The sequence below is a fragment of the Tympanuchus pallidicinctus genome, unplaced genomic scaffold (genome assembly GCF_026119805.1).
Source record: "Tympanuchus pallidicinctus isolate F22 unplaced genomic scaffold, pur_lepc_1.0 scaffold16, whole genome shotgun sequence".
Lineage (NCBI taxonomy): Eukaryota > Metazoa > Chordata > Aves > Galliformes > Phasianidae > Tympanuchus > Tympanuchus pallidicinctus.
Window position 1 is genome coordinate 844368 of NW_026294679.1, and position 19360 is coordinate 863727.

Consider the following 19360-nt stretch of genomic DNA (forward strand, 5'->3'; position numbering starts at 1 on the left):
GCATATAAATCAGGAAAATTAATTAAATTCCACAATTTAAAATGTGCCGTGGATGCTTCCCTAGGGTAGCTAAATAGAATTTCATTGATTCCATTGCAAATTTTGCTCTGTTTACTGCATTCAGAGTGAGCTGGGAGCGTTCCTACAAACAAGGTGGGGGTTCTGGCTGCCCCCTGGGACAGCTGCTGCTGGCACGCACTGAGCCCCACTGACACCAGCACACACAGTGTGGGCGAGGGCTGCTGGGATGCTGCAGGGCTGAGGGAACACATGGGGGGCAAAGATGGAACCACATTTCTGTGTTACTGACTTTGGACTTCCACAGGTAATTTATAACTCGAATCCTCCTAGAAATAAGGGTTGGAAGATTTTTTCTCTGAAATACAAAGGATTGGGTCATGCAGAAATAATTGCTCTGATATGACAGAGACAAAGTTGAAGTTCCAAAGATTTGTTGCTGCATAATTTATCGTATTCTTCCAGAATTACATCCTATTAAACTACAAGATTGAGGTTTTATGCTGGAATTGGTTTTCGTAAGGAGAAATATTCCATATGGAAATAAATCAGGGAAGTTTTACAGAATGTGAATGTATTAAGGAGCATGTGAATGTGTTAATGGAGCACTCAGAGTGGCTGAGCTGTGTCCCCTGCCCTGTGGCTCACACTGCTGTCCTTATTGCTCTGTGCTGGCCATGGGGATGGGGACCTTCAGCTGGGTGCCCTGCAGGCAAGCAGGGTGGTGTTTGGCACGGAATGCTGCTGGTTGCATTCTCACATCCTTATCCTCCAGTTCCTAGTTCCATAGAGTCATTCAGATAGGAAAAGATCTCTGAGATCATCAAGCCCAGCCATCCACCTGGCACTACAAGGCCACAGCTAAGCCATGTCCCTGAGTGCTGTGTCCACACTTCTCCTCTATTCTTGCAGGGATGGGAGCTGCACTGCTGCCCAGGGCAGCCTGTTCCAGGGCCTGAGCACTCTTCTGTGAAGGAATTCATTCTGGCTTCCAAGCTAAACCTCCCCATGTGCAAATTGTTGTCTCACATCCAGGAATTGGACTCAATGATCCTTATGTGTCCCTTCCAACTCGGGATTGTGCATGGTTCTATGATCCTGTCCTTTCATGTAGCTCTAGCTCTTGTCTCACACATAACAGCATGTGGGAATAAAGGTGACTTTTCCTTAATCCTTGCAGCGTCCAGCTGATTTGTGACACAGTGAGAGGATCAGTGAGGAATCATCAGATGGCACAGAGCCATCCCTGCAGTGCCTGGTTCAGAGACCCTTGGCTGGGAGGGTCCACATTTGTAAGGAGAAACAGAGGAACAGTCTGATCAACCCACACTGACTTGTCTTTCATCCTGAGAGTTGTGGAACCAGCGGTGCTGGAATGGCTGTGGTGCAGTTTGACACATCACAGGAACACACAGGAACCACTGCTGGAAAACCACAGCATCCCTTGTGCTGCTGTGATCTATTGGTTACACCTAATTCGTGCTCTGCTGCAGAGTGAGGAGCAGTGCCCTGATCATGCCCTTTACAGGGGGGAATTAAGGGGAAGTAATCTCTAAAAAGTCTACAGCAGGGAGCTCAGTTGTGTCTGTTACTGATTCTAACACATCAGTATTACTGAATACGTTATTCTATATGTCAGTAATTAATTAAAATTTTGACCACGTGCTGTTTAGGTCTGGCTTTGTAAGGAACAATGGCAGAACTAATGGATGCTTGCTGTGCTGCCTGACATGGGGTGGTGGCACCAGGAGTATTGTGACAGCTGGGGACATGGGGACACAGGCATCAAGTGCTGTCCCTGTGTGCTGGGGCAGTTGACTCATGCTGGCTTCTGCTGGTTGTTCTGATTGAGTACAGAAGAGGAAAAAGTCTTTGAACATAAAGGGACAATAGGTGAGCAGAAAAGCCCTGTTTCACTTCACACACAGCTTATTTTCATGGTAAATCTAGGGGATGATATAGCCCAGTGGGCTTTGTGAATGGCTCCAAACAAGCATCCTGGCTTCATTCCTCTTTAACAAGTGAGCAGTCTGACATTTGTGTGATGTTGCACAAATACTGCATCCTCACCTCGATTTGCTCTGGCAGGTGCATGCTGTTTACTGTGGGCTAAGAGAATTTTGCAGGGTGGATGGCAGTGGAATGTTTTTTGGCATTAGCACGTTGTTTGCTTTCCAGAGGGATTCATTCTTTGGGTTGCTTGGTTTCAGGAGGCTGGAATCGCTTTGGAAAGGATAAAGCTGTCTGTGCTGCTGTTGTAGGACAGTGCTGAACACAAGGTAAGATGAGATGATCAGGCAAGGCCACCACTGCCAGTGGTGCTGGTTGTGAAGGGAGGAACATCAGCATGGTTTAGCATGGACAGGTAGGTGAGTCGGTGCCTGGCTTGACCACGAATCTCCTACTCCCACTGCTGCTTGGCTGTGATTACTGAAACAGGTTCAGTGAGTTAATTAATGAAAGTAGGACTAGGGAATCTAATTTCACACTTGATGTATGTAGCTGTTTAGAAGCCCTCTTGAAATGCTGTTCAAAAGCTCTGTTGCTAAACATACTGAGATTTGTCCCTGAGCTGGAATTTTAGGGGTGTCTTTGGTGGTGCCCATCCGTGCCCATGGAGCACTGGAGCTGCCAGAGGAGTGGAGTGAGGTTTGGGAGCTCCATCCTTGTGACTGTGAGTGGGAACTCGATCCCTAACAGCTCAGAAGTTGGATATCTATTTTCTGTATTCCATTGTTTGTCTTGAGAATAGAGTACAGAAAACTCTGGGCAAGGTTGGTATTTTCCAGCTGCCTGAAATAGGGCTCCAATGCTGAGCTGAATATCTGCAGCATCATGATGGCCCAGGGTCTGTCAGGCTGGGCAGAAGCATAGCAGCTCCAGTAGAGGCTTGGGGATCTGTGTTGCTTCCTTTTCTAAACGTGGGGCTGAAGCTCTTGAAGATTTTATTATTAAATAAGTCACTTTTAATGCCATTATCAAAGAATGCCAGCATTGCAGAACTTGAAAGTGACCTCTGGAGATGCCCCTGTTAAAGCAGGTTCCCTACAGTAAGTTGCATGACAGTGTCCAGGTGGGTTTTGAATTGCTCCAGAGAAGGAGAATCCACCCCCTTTGTGGGCAGCCTGTGCCAGTGCTCTGTTATGCTGGTGGTACAGAAGCTCTTCCTCGTTTCAAAAGCCAAAGCTCATCCAGAGCTGGGAGGTGTCTGTGCCCAACCCTGCTGATGCCGGGTGCCGAGGTTCCAGGTGGGCTCAGCCATCGTCTGGAGATGGGTGCTGGCAGCGGGGCAGAGCTGCCCCCCCAAAACAAGGAGGGTGGGAGCAAAAAGCCCTCTGCAATAATTCCTGGGAGAACTCTTAAATCAGGAAACCTCTGTGATCCCGAATGTGGCAGCAAGACTTTGAAAAGCAATTAGCGTTTTAACAGCCTGCAATTAACGGCTTCTGAATGATGAATGTGGGTGGGCAGCAGCAGAGCTCCTGCAGAAACACTGGGCTCTGCAGCCAATGCCTGAGCCCTCCTGCAGACCTGTCCTTGGGTTTCTGGTTGTTTTTTAACCTACATGCTGTTTACAAGCATGGACAATGCAGCGCATCTTATATGTGGGGGTATATATGTATATATATAAAAGACTGAACAGGGGCAATTTAGCTGTAAACATTTAAGTTTTACGACTCCTTTTGACTTCTCTTTGAATTCACTTTGATTTGATTTCTTTCTCTCTCCATCCGCTGGAAATTAAAAACAACAAAAGTAGATTGCTCAAAGGAGGCAAAACAGCCAAAAGGATAGAAGGGGTCTTTCCCTATCTCTGTTCATTGGCTGAAGATGTGAGCTGACATTTCGTGCTTTTGCTGCAGATTTACTGAAGTGTTTGCTGAGCTTCTGTCTGTCCGTAGAATTATAGGATCTTTAAGGCTGGAAAAGACCTCTAAGATCATCAGGTTTGACTGTCAGCCCATCCCCAGCACGGCTCTGGGGCAGGAGCTCTGCCTGCAGTGGGAGCTGGGGCACAGCCAGGGTGCCTTCCTAGTAGGGAAATGTAAGTTTGGAGTTTGGGTAAAGGAGAATGGAAAATTTAGAGAAAGGCCTTTGGACTTGCTGTGTGGTGGGCTGGGTATAACCAGAGAGAACACGGTGCCCAAGGGTGGGCAGTCCCTGTCCGTGGAGGAGTTCAGAACCACAGGGATGTGGCACTGAGGGATGTGAGCAGTGGGCATGGCGGGGTCGCAGAGAGCTTTTCCAGCCTTAATAACTCTGTGATTCCTGCGTCCTCCTTCAGTGTTGTTTTCATAGAGTTTATACTAAGAGATTTTTTTCTGAAGGGAGAAGTCATGGCAGCATGTTATGGGCTGCAGTGTTGTCATCCTGTAAGGCTCAGGCTGGTGGGAATCCCAGCTGGAGGACAGCAGCTGAAGGTCTCGTCCCAAAAGTAAAATGGCTGATTTTCCTCTCCTTTTCCCCAAATTGGTATCTTACATGTGTGACATAGATCTGATACCAAAACAGATCCTTTTGAAGGAAACAGTTTTTGGGATAGCCTTTAGTAGAAGAGAAGTAATGTAAAACAATGCCAGTCTAATGCAAATTGTAATCTAATCCTTGCAGCCATGCTGTCTTGATGATTTGTATCTTGTAAATATCTGCTTGCATGAAACGAGATGAAATCGTATTTTCTCTTCTTCCCTAGAAATCAATTGTCCTCTTCAAATCACAGAGAATGAAAATTATACATTATAGAGTAGCTCTGTAATCTGCAGTCGTGCAGTGCAGCCTGAGCTTGTTCTGTGGGTATGAAGACAGCTGCTGTGTTTCAGAAGAAAAGATGAGTGTGGGTTGGTTTGGATGGCCATGGTACGGCCCCGAGCCTGCAGCACAGCCGTAGCTCCTCAGCTCTGTGAAGTCATGCCTTTGCTTTTTTGGAAGCTCTTGAGATAATTTAAACCCCAAGTTTAAAGCAAGACAGTAATGAAGATGCAGGAGGAGAGCGTTATGTGATTTTGACTGGGCTCTGTGGAAGTAATTGCCACGTTATCAGCATTTGGCTCTGCTCCAAAATACATCACACTTAATTATCTGAAATTGATAGTGACACGCAGCTCGCCAGCGTTCTGACATGATAATTTATTTTTGATTTTATCTTTAAGAGAACAAGCGATGATTGCCCCAAAAATGAAAATCATGAAGGCACTTTTCTTTACATTTAATTTCTTAAGTTTCTCTTAGCACTTCATTTTTCTGTTTTGTGCATCACCCTTTTATGAAAACAAAGTGCTGTTGAGATTCAATTTAAGGCGGTGTTTCTCTGACAACGAAAACACAACTGGAAGTATAAAGGATCTCTGAGGATTTTCCTCCAAGCAACCACAGCAGCAGCACAGTTTTGGCCGCCCCATGAGTCACTGTAAGCATTCAGCCCTGAATGGCACGGCTCGCCCTGCTGCAGCTCAGTGGTGCCTAGGGCACATAGCAGCCCTGCTGGCCTGAATCTGGGCATGCTTTCTGCTGGCAGACCCTGTGGCAGCTTGGGTTGGCATAGCATTTTGGGGTGTTCTTTGTGAGTGAAGCAGAGATACAAAGACGTGGCTTGAAGCACTGATGGAGCACCTGGCGGGAAGGCAGGGCCAGCCCAGGGGAGCTCAGGTACATGCAGTGCAGCTGAGTGACTGGATGGATGGAACCAGGATTCACCCCTTCCAGACCTCATTTAAGGGCTGGCAGTGGAGGTGAGGGTATTCTACTGGCGATCCCTGCCTACCTGAGGCCTTCAGATCACTTATTTTATCTCAGTTACAACTTAATCTTTAGGAGAAAAAAAAAAAAAAAATAGAAAAAAGAGAATCCTGACTTGTGATTCACATCTTAGGATTCCCCAAGTGCTTCCATAGCATCTGTGAATAATTCTGATGCTCAGACACAAAGAAGTGTTCATTCTTCTTCCAGCCCAGGGTGGCCAAGCAGCTCCCAGGCTGATGGGGGGAGGCAGGGATGTTGTGCTCCATTCCTCTGAATTCAGTGGTGCACCAGGAGCTGCCTTCCTGCTACAGCTTGAGTGTGTATGTCATAGATGTGTTCTTGTGCCCTTTTTGCCTTCTGCCACGTGCAGTGTAAGGGAGATTGGAGTGGATATTAATGGTGGGAAACAAACAGCTGGAATCACTCCTTCACATAAGTTTTCTCTTAGTCCTATGAGGTCGCATCTGGTTGCCTTTCCCACATTGTTTTGCATCACCAAATGGATCCAGGAAAGAAATTAATTATCTGGGTATGTTTTGCTGGACATTCACACAATTCATAGGAGTGCTTCCCATGCAGTTCCACTTCAGCAGAGGCATCCCAGAGCCTGTTGGAAGTCACTCTTGCATCCTGAAGCTGCTCCTCTTCCAGTAGCTATGGGCAAAGTGAGGTCTGTGCTGCAGAACTCCTGCAGGAACCCAGCCCTGGGAGCCAGCTGCAGTGGCTGCCTGTGGAAGGAAGCGAGCTAATGGAGTGGGTTGAGATTCAGATAGCTCCCTGGGTAGTTCATGGAGAGCATCTTAACTGATCCTAATGACTGTAAATTACAGAATTCTGTGATTTTGGGATAAGCATTGAGTGCAATTAAAACTACTGAAGAATTACAACACTTACTTTGTTTACTTGTTTCCACGTAGTAGTGCTTTCCACTGGAGCTACCACCGTACAAAGGTGGCTGCTCATCTTAGAAGCACGGCATGCTGGCCATTGTGGCTCCTCATCTGTCTGGGATCAAATCTGAAATCCAAAAAGCATCTATCCTTGCTTCTAGTACTTGTTTAAGTTGAAAACATGGAAGCTGGTTGAAATCCTTCTGGCTTTGGGTACCAGTATTTTCCATGATTGACAGAGGACTCTTCAAGCTTCTGAAATGATTCCTGTTTTTCCAGCAGCCAGAGCCAACCTGTTTTGCTCTTGCTGGGAGCCAGATCTGGGAGTCAGGAACTCCCTCTGGCAGCTGTTGCCATAGGTGACTCTGGGGGCAAGGAGCATCTCTTTTGTTCCTAATCCTTCTGAGGCACTTCGACAGCAAATTCTTTCTGCTACCACAGAAGATGCCCACACAAAGTGTTCTGTTGCTCATTCTTGTCTTTCAATACATGTTTGTGTAGTGGTGAGTTCAGTCTGAGGAGAGCAACTGCTGCTCAGTAGCTGGGAAGCCAGCACATTTCTGCAGGTGTTGCAAATGGGTTGATGGATCCCAGAAAAATGAACAATTCTCTGTATTACCAGGTACTGGTGTTCCCAAGGTCCCTGCTGCAAGCAGCCACAAAGCAACATGGGTTCTGTATCACAGCAGGTTGGCTGGTGCAGACTTGGGTGCAGCGTGCCCATCCTAAGGTTGTGTGGATACAGAACTACAGCACATGTTTTTGGTTTGTAAATTAAGAGTCGTTTTGTAGTGAGGATCTCCATGCAGTCAGTGGGAGCTGTGCAGCTGTCAGTCTGCAGCACTTCTGGCTGCTTTTTTTATGTGCAAGAGTTGCTTGTTGGTTTTGTTTTCCCTTAATTTGATGTTACACTCCATGATGTGTCCTGTCTGGCAGGACAAGGGGAAATGGTTTTAAGATGAAGGAGGGAAGATTGAGGTTGGATATCAAGGAGAAGTTCTTTGCTATGAGAGTGGTGAGGTGCTGGAACAGCTGCCCAGAGAGGCTGTGATGCCCTGTCCATCCCTGGAGGTGTTGAAGGCCAGGTTGGATGGGGCCCTGGGCAGTCTGGGCTGCTATGAAATGTGGAAATTTGTGGCGCTGCCTATGCTGGGGGGGGTTGGATTTTCATGAGGTCCCTTCCAACCCAAACCATTCTATCATTCTGTAATAATGAGTGCTTCCTGGTTTGCTGTGCACAGGTTAGAGTCTGCACCAGGAAATCTGGAGCCCCATTCTGACCCCTGGGACACAGAGGAAACCTGGGGTTCCTCCTCTGGTCCCATTGGGTTTCACTGCGCTGAGTTCATCTGCTCTGTGATGTTACAAGACTTTGTGGTTGTTATCAATGACAAGTGAGGAATTAATGACAAGTTCAAGAGGGTTTAAGGGTGATGTGCTTGCATCCCACAAGAATTGCTTTCTCTCTGTACTTACTGCAAGGAGAAATGGCAGCTAGGTCTGCTTCTATGAGCAAAGCTCTTCTGAGCATTTTAGATTCAACATTAGAACTCTGTATTTAATGTGTATGTCCTGGTTTGGGCAGTTCTAGGTTTGGGTAGCTGGTTTCTTTCATGCAGGAGAGGAATTATACTGACTGGTATCCAAAGGGCAGAGCCCATGTGCCATCAGCACCGCAACGCGGGCCCTTGGAAGCTCTTAGGCAAAGCCTTCCCCATGCACAACCTGAGCACTGAATATTTAATGCTCTTTGTTAATACATTCTCTCATTACGTTTCAATCTGGATGTAAAAAAGAACCATTGCAGCTCATATTTGACTTAGAAATAAACATATTGTGGAGTACCTGCCGGGCTTGTTATTAACTCTGGGATTTTCAGTGTTGCATCGGTGACTTGAAAGTCAACAAAATTGTGCTGTTAATGGATTTTCTACTCTTCAGTGATGGGAACACTTTTGAAAATCACATTCTTGGGCTCAGTCTCACTGAAATATTTTGTCATCTCAAAAAAGCCAAAGGTGATCCAGTTGTTGTCTTCTGCTCCTGAGCTATGAGGATAAAGGAAAAATTCCTTCTCAGAAGGAGATTAGGCTGCCCAGGGGGTGGGGGAGTCCCTGTCCCTGGAGGGGCCATCTGTGGGGATGTGGCACTGGGGGATGTGGGCAGGGGGCATGGCGGGTGGGCTGATGCTGGGGATCTCAGAGGGCTTTTCCAACCTTAATGATTCTATGATTCTTTTTGAAGTAGGAGCAAACGTTCAGAATCTTGTCCTTTTTCCGAGGCTGTCTATGTGATTCCATTGCCTCCACTGACAATGAAAACTTTTCAGTAAGAACTCCAACCTTTTAGTATGGGTTTTAGCAGCAAGGGCATGGAGATTTTCACTTCTCACGAGTTCCTGGTCCTGCAGTGCAGGAGGCACAGGGCTTATCCTGCACAGCGTGGCTGTGGGGTGCAGCCCTCAATGCCTGAGGAGGAGGAGGTTGAGGAGGATGAGGAAGTCTCTTGGCAGGGCAGCAATATGTGTGTCTGGCTGTTGGCTGGCAGGCACTGACTCTTAGCAGCTCAGACTGTAGCAAGGAAGAGCTGCAGTGGCAGCGCTCTGGCTTCCACCATGGATTACTGGTTTTGTTTAGGGAATGAGCCAATGGATGGTTGTAATCAGTTGCATTTCTTTGTGCCCTGGAGATACCAGGCTGGCTGCAAAGTGGCTGAGCAGTGGAACCCTGTTCTTTATTTCTCAGTCAGTTCTATTTGCTGCTGCTGAGTGGTGTGAAGGTTAGCTCCATCCTCTGAGCTCTGGAAGCAGGATGCTGCCTGCATGCCTTGGGATGCTCCGGCTGTGGTGCAGGGCCTGGGCAGCAACAGTCACTTTCCTCCCTTAGTTCTGCACAGGAGGCTCCTCCTGTCTCAGGCAGCTCCAGTCTTCTTTGAGTAATTGCTTTGCCTCTCTCTTATTGGCATGATTTATTGAGGACATGCCTGCTGTCATTTCATCCTAGTCAAAATAAATGCCCTTATTATCTTTGTTTTCTCTTAGCAGCAGAATGCAGTGAATACAGGCAGATGTTTCTAAATGAAGAAGAACACAAGGGATGATCCTTTCTTTGTGTTCTGGTGAGGAGACATCCCAGAGGAGCCCTGCCTGGGAGCATGCAGCGTCCCCAAGCAGCACCCTGTGACACACAGGGTACAGCTGGTGGGAGGATCCTGCTGCTCCCAGCTCTGAGGTACCCTGCTCCTGAAACAAGCATGCCCCAATAATGGAGCTGAGTTTTAGGAACTCCTGTCCATGTCACCTGGCTTTGCCATCCCGTAGGCTGGGAAATGCACTGGGATGTGCGGGTGACTGCATGCTGGTTCCTGTGCCACCACTGTGGTGCTTTGAGGCTGACTCCATTCGTGAAGCAGACGTACAGCGCATGAATTCTGGTAACACCATTCCTGTGGGTGCTTCAAGGTACACAGGTTTTGTAAAGTATCATTGCGTTTAGGAAGTTTAACAGAAGAGGAACCTGTGAAGTTAGAGGAATGGTATTTGTGTAATTGAAAGTTGCTTCTCCTGTTTGCCTGGTGCTGCCCAACTTGATGTGTCCCCTGGTGCATATATGGGGACAGCATTCTCTGCTGCAGAACAAGCACAGCTGGGAATTTCCCATTCAGTTCTTGGGCTGTGCCAGCAGTGATGGACAATGACAGGTCAGGTGTGCTGGGCTGTCCACTATGGCTGTCCCAGATTGGGCCAGCACAGCTATAACCATTCCCAGTAGGACCAGCACAGCTATAAGCAGCCCCAGCCAGGCCAGCTTCCCATGTTGTGAGCTGACCAAGGAGCAGGAGATGCAACTGACACCAAAGCTGCTGTGCCTGCAAGTAGTGGAAGGATTAACCACCTATCTGTCCACTGCAGGGATCCCATCAGCATCACTGCCTGCATTCTGCAGAAATTAGGGGAGGAAAGCAGTTTTTGTTTGCGGATGAGCCACTTTTCCTCCTTAGCCGCCACAGGGTGATGCCTCGTTCTGCTTGCTCTGTCTCTGCTGTCGTGTTTTGGATCTCCCAGTGGGAAACTTCCAGTGATTGTTTCTTTAAGATCTTCCTCCTTCATTCACTTTATCTCTTCCTTCTCCACCCCTCTGCAGCAGTAGCTGCCCTGGGGCCACTCTCTCTGGGTGCTCGGCTGCTCTCACCTGCCTTAGTCCTCCTCTGTCCTTGCAATGTCATCATGGTTACACTGAGATACAGGCTGCTTAGCTTTTTAAATGACAGTAAAGTGCATTTGCACTGAAATAATTTTTAAAATGGAGAGGTGTTTCCAAACACAACACTTATGAGTGGGTGCTCCTTGGATTTAAGGGTATCCAGAAATGTGTCAGGTTCTTTGTGGCTGGTATTTGGGTATTATTCCAGCCCAGGTTATGTGGAGTTCATATTGAAAGCTTATATTGCATTATGGCATTCAGTGAAATCCACCGAGTTTATTTGTATTCCAAATCCATCTATTGCAAAGACTGCTTTTTCGTGAGCACAAAGTACTAGAAAGCATAAATATTTATTTCTTAAAATTTATGATTGCCTTAAATCATTCGAGCTTATTTAGCAAGCATAAGTTATAATTGAAGTAAGCCATTGAGCCTGATCTGCATGTATTAAAAATATCTATATGTATGTGTATATGTATCTATGTATATACTTGAGTCAAATACGGGTGGAAGCTCTGAGCTAATTGCTTCCATCACATTGAAAGACGCACTGATCATTTTATTTTTCCTCCAGGTGATCATAAATCACTGCAAAGAGACAGTTAAAGCTGTACAGAGCAGAGCCATGCTTCAACGTGCAGTGTGTGTTTGATGGATAAAAGCTGAGCTAATACGCAGTGCTGTATGTCCATCCATAGGGAGACAGCTCAGCACATCGTGACCTTATTCCAGATTCATTTGTGGAATTGCAGACGGCCATAGGTTTGCATACATGAAGGGATGCTTCTGCTCATGGGCTCCTTAGGAGCTGCCGACTTCGAAGTGCTCCCATGGCCATTGTGCTACAGGGAGCACAGCGGGCGTCACGCCGTCCTGCTTCTCTCCTGGAAGGGATTTATTTGTCCAACATTCTTACCTCTGTCTGGAGTCCCGCTGGCTCCTTGCCATCTGTCCCTCTGGCTGCAGCCGTGCCAACAGCTGGTGGAGCTGCCAGCCTGCTCCTGTCAGCCCAGCAACTGCTGCCTACGGGGTGCGGGTGGCACACTGGCCATCCTGGCTCTAGCAGGGCTGTAAGAAGCCCATACAAACGTTCAGCGTCTGCTTACATCTGTATGATTTTCATGCCTCAGGAGGAGGGCAACAGAATGCAACATGGGGGTGGATGTGCTGCAGCGCTGCTCCGGGTGCACGTCCTCCTGGCTGTGTGTGGATGGAGACGTGCAGCACCAACACTGTCTGCAGAATGCTCACTTTGAAGGGGAAACTCCCCTCTCCCAGAAGCTGAATCCTGCATCCCCAAAGCCCGAAGGCCACATGGGATTACCTATTGTGCTCTCACTGAAGTGACAACCAAGAGTACAGCTTTGAGGAATAGAATCATAGAATCATAGAATCACCAAGGTTGGAAAAGACCTAAAAGGTCACCCAGTCCAACCGTTCACCTATTCCCAATAGCTCCTACTAAACCATGGATATGAATAAAAAGTGTATCAAAGTATCCATTGCTATAATAGAACCAAATGTTATATTCAGGGAAGCAATCGGTGTTTTTCATGTTAGTAAAAACTGGGCTCAATCTGCTTTGACAGCTGGGACCTGGGAAACAAAGATCAGTGAAGAAATGGGCAGAGTACAAGAAGTAAAAGAATGGACGTTCCAGAAATGATCCCAAATCCTGCAGAATGCAGAGAAGTTTGGATGAGAACTCTTTGATGGTATCAGAGTATGCAGTAAAATGGAAGGGCAGTACATTCTGCAGCCTGCATCACACCTGGGAAATACGGTGTTACTGTCAGACTGCCTTAAACTAGGGATGTGTCTCGTCTGTTGGTTGGACTTGATGATCTTCAAGGTCTTTTCCAACGTGAGCAATTCTATGATTCTGCCAACTCAGCCTTGAAATGGTGCTTGTGAGCAGGAGATGGAGACTGCTAATGGAGCACCTGAATTCGTGTCTGAGTTGAGATGGTGGGAAGTTGTCCTTTAATTCTGGAAAAATACGTGCTGCCTGAATGCACTGTTAATGGGAAATCAATGCTCCAGATTTGACCTCAAATCTGGCACTAGCCACAAATTCTCAAGGTTTAAGTTGTGCAGTTTAATTAGCATCAATTTAGCAGCAATCTGGGTTGCTAATTTATCATGAATAAGGCATTTGAGCAGTTCAGTGATTTTCTGTTTTGTGAATCATCTTTGAGAAGGCTGTGATTCACTGGGATCAAGCTGGTATTTGAAATTATTGGCAAAATATTTCCCATGGATGGGATGGGACACAGGTGGATTGTGGTGAGCAATAATGGGAAATGGATGTGTGCTATTTAGTCTTAATTAAGAAAACTGATCCTGCTGTGTGTGTCTTTTCTGAAGGCACTAAGATGTCCTTGTACATCTTGTTTTGAGGATCACATCTGTGTTAATGCACAATATCTGCTTATTTGTTGAAAGTCAATGGATGGGGCGGTCAGGCTGGACCACTCACTTGTACAAACACAGACCTGGTCCCTCTAGCCTTGCCAAGGGTGTGGGGCAGAGAGTTCACAGGAGGTTGGACAACCCTTTTGAGAAATAAGGCTGACAAAAGTGCATTGTTTGATAGTGTTTGTGTCATCTGGAAAGAAAACATGATTTCACTGTGGTTTGAATGCAGGTTCAGCCTCAAGAGTGGATGCTCACCTGGGTCCTTTGATGCCAGCACAAGTCACCAGGGTGACTGCTGTGGCTGCACCAGCTGTGACAATCATGGCAACCAACTTGATGGAGCAGACACTAACAGGTGTGTATGTGCTTCTGTAGACTGATTCTATCACTGAGACATATGCTGTGTGTCTGTGTTGTGATCAAACCCTGCTTTCCACTCTGCACAGTAACAGGGAACTCTTACAAAATGGGCTCTGATTTCGGCATTTGCAGCAGCTAGCTGTGAGAGCTTTCATTGTTGGCTCAGTCTGGCACTTGGCAGCAGTTTGGCATCTGGTGACACAAAAGGCAATTTCTGCACTGTCCTTGGGCTTTCTGTTTCCCATGCCAGTGGCATTCACAAGTCTGTGGTGATAAAGCAGTTTCTTTTGGATAGGTGCTCCGTGAAGCTCCTTGGCTCATGTCTCCAACGATGCTGCATGCTGTGCTGTGTGGTAAAACCGTGTTGTTCATTCTCACGTCAGTGTGTGTGTGTTGCAAAAGGGAGCAAGCACTGTTCCTAAAAGCTGGGAGAAGTCTCGTGGCCTTGCTTGGATTTGTGTATACTCCTTGCAAGTCAGGATCAAAGAATTCAGATTTTGGTAGAAAATTAGGAGCATCTTTCCTAGCAAGATGAAATTCTGCAGTACTGCTGTTATGGTGAAGACAGAAGCTCTGGTGGGGGGCTGGAGAGTGGAGGTGAGACTGCATTTGGATTGGACAGATTGTCCTCTGCATGGGGGAGCTGCAGCTGTTGGCAGAGGTGAGAGGTGGCAGCAAGATCCCTGCAGGTGTGCTTGCAAGGTGAGTGCATTGTGAGCCACATCTCATGGCGCATGCTGGGCATCATAGGCAATTATGGGCTGTCAGTTCTGCTGTCACTTCTCTGGCCCTCTGTGCCCATACAGGTCTTCCCCACTGCTCAGGTAGATGTGTCAGAAAAAAACACTTTGGGGTTAGCTGTGCCAAGCAAGCATGTAGCATGCTCCCAGGGCAGGGCTGCCCACTGCCAGGTCTGCCGGTGGAATTTGCCTTGCTGAGCATTCCAGCTCTGAGACTTTCCAAAAATATTATTACACAGACATAAATCTGAAGGAAAGTTCGTAAATGGTTCTTTTGACATGCTTTGTTTTAAAGTTTCTCTTTGGCGCAGTTTGCTTTTGCAAAACACCACCTGCTTTTTTCACCACAGTATTTACAAAGACCTGTTTGTTCTCCCCAGAGCCACTGAGGTGCTGTTGACTTGCTTTCTTGTTGGGAATGAGCAACAGAAGAAATATTAGAACTGTATAAAAAATGCACAGATGGAAAGACAAAGACCGGAGAATCATAGAAAGGCCTGGGTTGAAGAGGACCACAATGATCATCTAGTTTCAACCTCTTGCTATGTGCAGGGTTGCCAACCACCAGACCAGGCTGCCCAGAAAAGATCTGTGCTAGAATCACGCTGTTCTGCCCTTTGTTGCTTGTGGGAAGCAGAAATCATGGTTTGTAATGTATTTCATGTCAAATGTGTCTGCTGTCCCTCCTTTGGTGGCCTTGCACAAGCCCTTCTGATCTGTCCGTCCACTGGATGAGGACTACATTGTATGAAGCCTTTGATATTTAATGACTTTGGTGAGTGAGCCAATAGAAAATCTAGGGGTGACACTGCTGAGAGCTTTCATAGAATGAATCATAGAATCATAGAATGCTTTGGGTTGGAAGGGACCTCTAAGATGATCAAGTTCTAAACCCCTCTGGCAGGCAGCGACACCTCCTACAGACCAGGTTGCTCACAGCCCATCCAGTGGTTTGGAAGAGCAATCACTGTATTTTTCCTTGTGTACAAGTAATGTAAATAGGATGAAAATTTTATGTTTGTTTTTGGCTTTCCCTTGAAAACTGAAAACACATTCATCTTCCTCTGATATTCATCTTTGATTTCCTGCTGACTGCACTGAGAGAAGAACAGCAATTTCACTCGAGTTTTTTCTGTAACATTTCTCAGGAGATGGCACTCCCTTCTGCAGGATGCTATCAGCTGTCGTTATTTCCAGTGGAAAAACAATCAAAGAAAGAATGACAATTAAGAGGAATTGGCAGTAATGCAGGTGATTTCAGGTGTCAGCCACCAGGTAGCCCAGGAAGGGAAGCTGGTGGGGTATGAGAGCTGGGTTTGGGCAGCCTGGTGAGCATCAGCTCCATGCAGTCAATGTGTAAACTCCTGAGTTGAGCATTTCATTGTGTACGTGGCATCCTGAGCCACCATGCTGTGCTTGCAGTGCCCATGGCAGGAACAATAAGCCAACAAATGTCTTTTGCAGGACATTCCAGCCGTGCTTCCATTCTGCAGTATAGATAAGTCTTTTTCTGACTTTGCTTCTAAAGACAAAAGCTGTGTGTTCAGGGACACTTAGTGCAGTTGTGTTCTGCTCATGATACCACAAAAAATTCTTCCTTCCTCAAGACAAAATTAAATTTTTTTGGGATGTCTGGGGCAGAGGTAATAAACAGAGTCTACAACAGTCCTGGCTTCCAGTAACCATTTATTTTGTGATGGAAGCTGGAAAAATCTAATGCCAAGTACAAATCATATTTGTTTCCTGTTGTGGTTTAACCCGGAGGGGCTCAGCACTGCACAGTCATTCACTCCATCCAATGTGATGGGGAGAAGAACTGAAAAAATCAAAGTAGAGCTCATGGGTTGAAATAAAACTGTTTAGTAAGATAAAGAAAAGGATGATTGTTATGACTATGTTTATATATAGGAGGAGGATAAGCAAAGTCAACTCACTGAAAGGGTAGATAACAGCAGGACAAGGGGAAATGGCTTTAAGATGAAGGAGGGCAGATTGAGGTTGGATGTCAGGGGGAAGCTCTTTCCTATGAGAGTGGTGAGGTGCTGGAACAGCTGCCCAGAGAGGCTGTGATGCCCCGTCCATCCCTGGAGGTGTTCAAGGCCAGGTTGGATGGGGCCCTGGGCAGCCTGGGCTGGTATTAAATGTGGAGATTGGTGGCCCTGCATGTGGTGGGGGGGTTTGGATCTTCATGATTCTTGAGGTCCCTTCCAAGCCGGGCCATTCTATGAATCTATGATATATATATGAATGTATATAACAAGTGATGCACAAGCAATTGCTCACCACCCTCAACTGATGCCCAGTGAGCTCCCAGAATAGTATGAGATGAACTCCCAGCCCTTCAGAACTCCTTCTGCTCCACATCTTGTGATATGAAGTGTCCCTTTGACCAGTTTCAGTCATCTGCCCTTGTTCTGTTTGCTTCCTGGGCCATTGGCTGGGATGGCCTGGGCTGTACAGCTCTGCTCAGCTGCAGCTATCCCAATCAGGCTGCTAGCAGCATCATTTTTCTCTTAGAACCAGAGCTGAGCATCGTAGCAGGCACTCTGAAGAGAACAATTCCATCCCAAGCAAGCAAGCCCAGGTAGAAGCAGGCTGCACAGAAGCACACACACGCAGCTCCCAGTGCTGAGGGGTATCCATGCATGTGGTGTCTGGTGCTGCTGCATGGACGCTGTGGGACAGGAGCACAGAGCAGTCTATGCTGGGGGGGTTGGGTGGCGTGATGTGTGCTTTGCTTGTTTGCTGGGGAAGTGCTGGATATGGCAGTAGGTCTCCTTTAAAATAGAATATCTGTTGTTAAAGTAGTGGCAAACGTCACCTCTGGGAGCGTGTAGGCTGTGTATCTGAGGAGCCAGGAGAGATGCTTGTCTGGGACCTCTGCACCAGGCACAGAGCCCACTTTGGGACAGCAGACAAAGAACGTGCTGCCATCATCCTACTGCTTCTGTTCAAAATCTTCAGGAAAATAACAGAGTGAATGGGAAAAGATTGCTGTAGAGGCAACAAACTGCTCAAGGAGGGACATTTAAGGAGGGAGGGAAGCACAGTGGAGTTTGACAGATCACGGTGGAACGTGTCAAAGCAGATGCACACACTTCTCAGAGGGTGAAATAAGATGTGCAGGAGCAGACCAGGAGATGCCCATTGCATTGAATGATGGTGATGGGTTGAAGATGGGACCCACATCTGTGGGAGTGGGGCACAGAAGTGTGCATGTCTGCAGCAGGGACAGCCCGGGGTAGCCTGGGGGCTAACCTACAGCATGGACACTTTAAGGAAGTATTCAGTGCAGTAATGAAACACTGAATGCCTAGAAGTGTGCACTTGAAGTAAACCCAATTCTTTGCAATATTTAGAGTCAACGTTTTAAACCTATTTAAACTGCCATTGAGAGTAACAGAGGTCTGGCCTCTAAAACCCTTAGCAGAGCAAAGCTTGATTCTGTCTTTGTCCATATCTTTTCACGGAGCAAATCAGCCTGCTCTAATTCTGCATTTAATAGCATGTTTATCATCATACACCTCCATCTGCGGCAATATACGTAGGATAATTTTCCTACTTCACCTCTACTTTTCATTCTGTGAATTATTCATGTCCTCTGGCTGCCGTGGAGTCTCAGAGAAATCCCTTTCATCAGGTTTCCTGACGCAGGCCCGGCACGAGCGCATCGCTGGTAATTATACTGCTAAGTTTAGGGGCAAAACCGCTGTGTGATTATGTTGGAAGGACATCACAGGGCTTAACTGCCTGCCTGCACTGCATTTCATGCATGTAAGTTTAAAAGAAACAAAAAGGTTGATTAATGGGAGAAGAGTAACCCTGAGCAACGATGTGCACCAGCTGCCAATGGGGGGTGATGCTGCGGTTGCCTTTCCAGTGTGTCTGGAGAAGCAGCCCCTCATCTTTCTGCCCAGCCCCATCCCAGGGAATGCTCCCAGAGCCTGGAGTGTGCCTGGAGGCTCAGAGCTGGCTGGGGAGGCACAGCCTTACAACTTCAGTCTCTCGATACAGTAATTTTGGAAAACCACCTCAGTATTTGCTGTGGATATAAAAGGAATTGACTCCCGATGTGCGCAGTGACTTAGAGCACTTCTCCCCCATTTTTCTTTTTTTTAGATTTTTCTAAATTTCCATTTTATTTCATGTAAATTCACAGTGTTGGGAAAGTCTATGTCATGTGTGAATGCTTAATGAACAGTGCTGTAGAACAGTGGTGTGCTGTGCTGACCATGCTGTTTCAAGCAGAGATGCTGCACCCACATCCCTCTGTGAGGTCGCTGCCCAGATGATGTGAGAGCTTTTCAAAGGAGAAGAAATGAGAGGTTGCCTCGGGCACTGCCAGCACAGAGCATCTCTGCAGGGAAGCCGTGTAAGGCCCAGGGAGTGAGAGCAGCTGCACAACTTCAGTTCAGTCAGCTCAGCTGCCCTTGGGCTCCGTGCAGCAAATAACCTGCAGCTGCAGCCAGCGGGGTGAGAGCAGCAGCAGAAGCAGTAGGGCTACCCCTATGCTACCTGCCTTTGCACCAAGCCAGCACTGAGTTGTCAGTGTTTCAGGTTCTGCCAAATGTCATGTGTGCAATAGAATCATAGAATGGCTTGGGTTGAAAAGGACCACAATGATCAAATGGTTTCAACCACCCTGCTATGTGCAGGGTCGCCAACCAGCAGACCAGGCTGCCCAGAGCCACATCCAGCCTGCATGTAGTTTCCTTAAATCTATCAGCTGGCATTAATATGTTTTTATTATTGTATGTAAGTTAACAAATGATGCCAGCTTGGTAAATGTGTTCTCTTGTTCCTCGTGTGTGCATACACTGTGTGTGGGTGAATGAAAGTTCTTGGCTTCCTCTTAATCAGAATGGTAATGAAGAACGTAAAGGCATTGAAACAGCCTTTCTTTCTAGGATTAGAGAAGTAGATAGGAAGAGGCAGAGCTGCAAATGGGGTTAATGTGATTTCCCTGCTGAAAGAAAGATAAGCCCAAAGTCTC

The 19360-nt window shown here is 46.9% G+C and overlaps 1 protein-coding gene across 1 annotated transcript in view; it reads left to right on the plus strand.

Moving 5' to 3' along the window:
* The window catches only part of TCERG1L (transcription elongation regulator 1 like), a 63701-nt gene that overhangs the window by 19008 nt on the left and 25333 nt on the right, over window positions 1-19360 (plus strand). The window contains exon 5 of the mRNA XM_052677032.1: window positions 13497-13622. Coding sequence (XP_052532992.1) covers window positions 13497-13622 — 126 coding nt within the window. The remainder of the gene's footprint in view (window positions 1-13496; window positions 13623-19360) is intronic.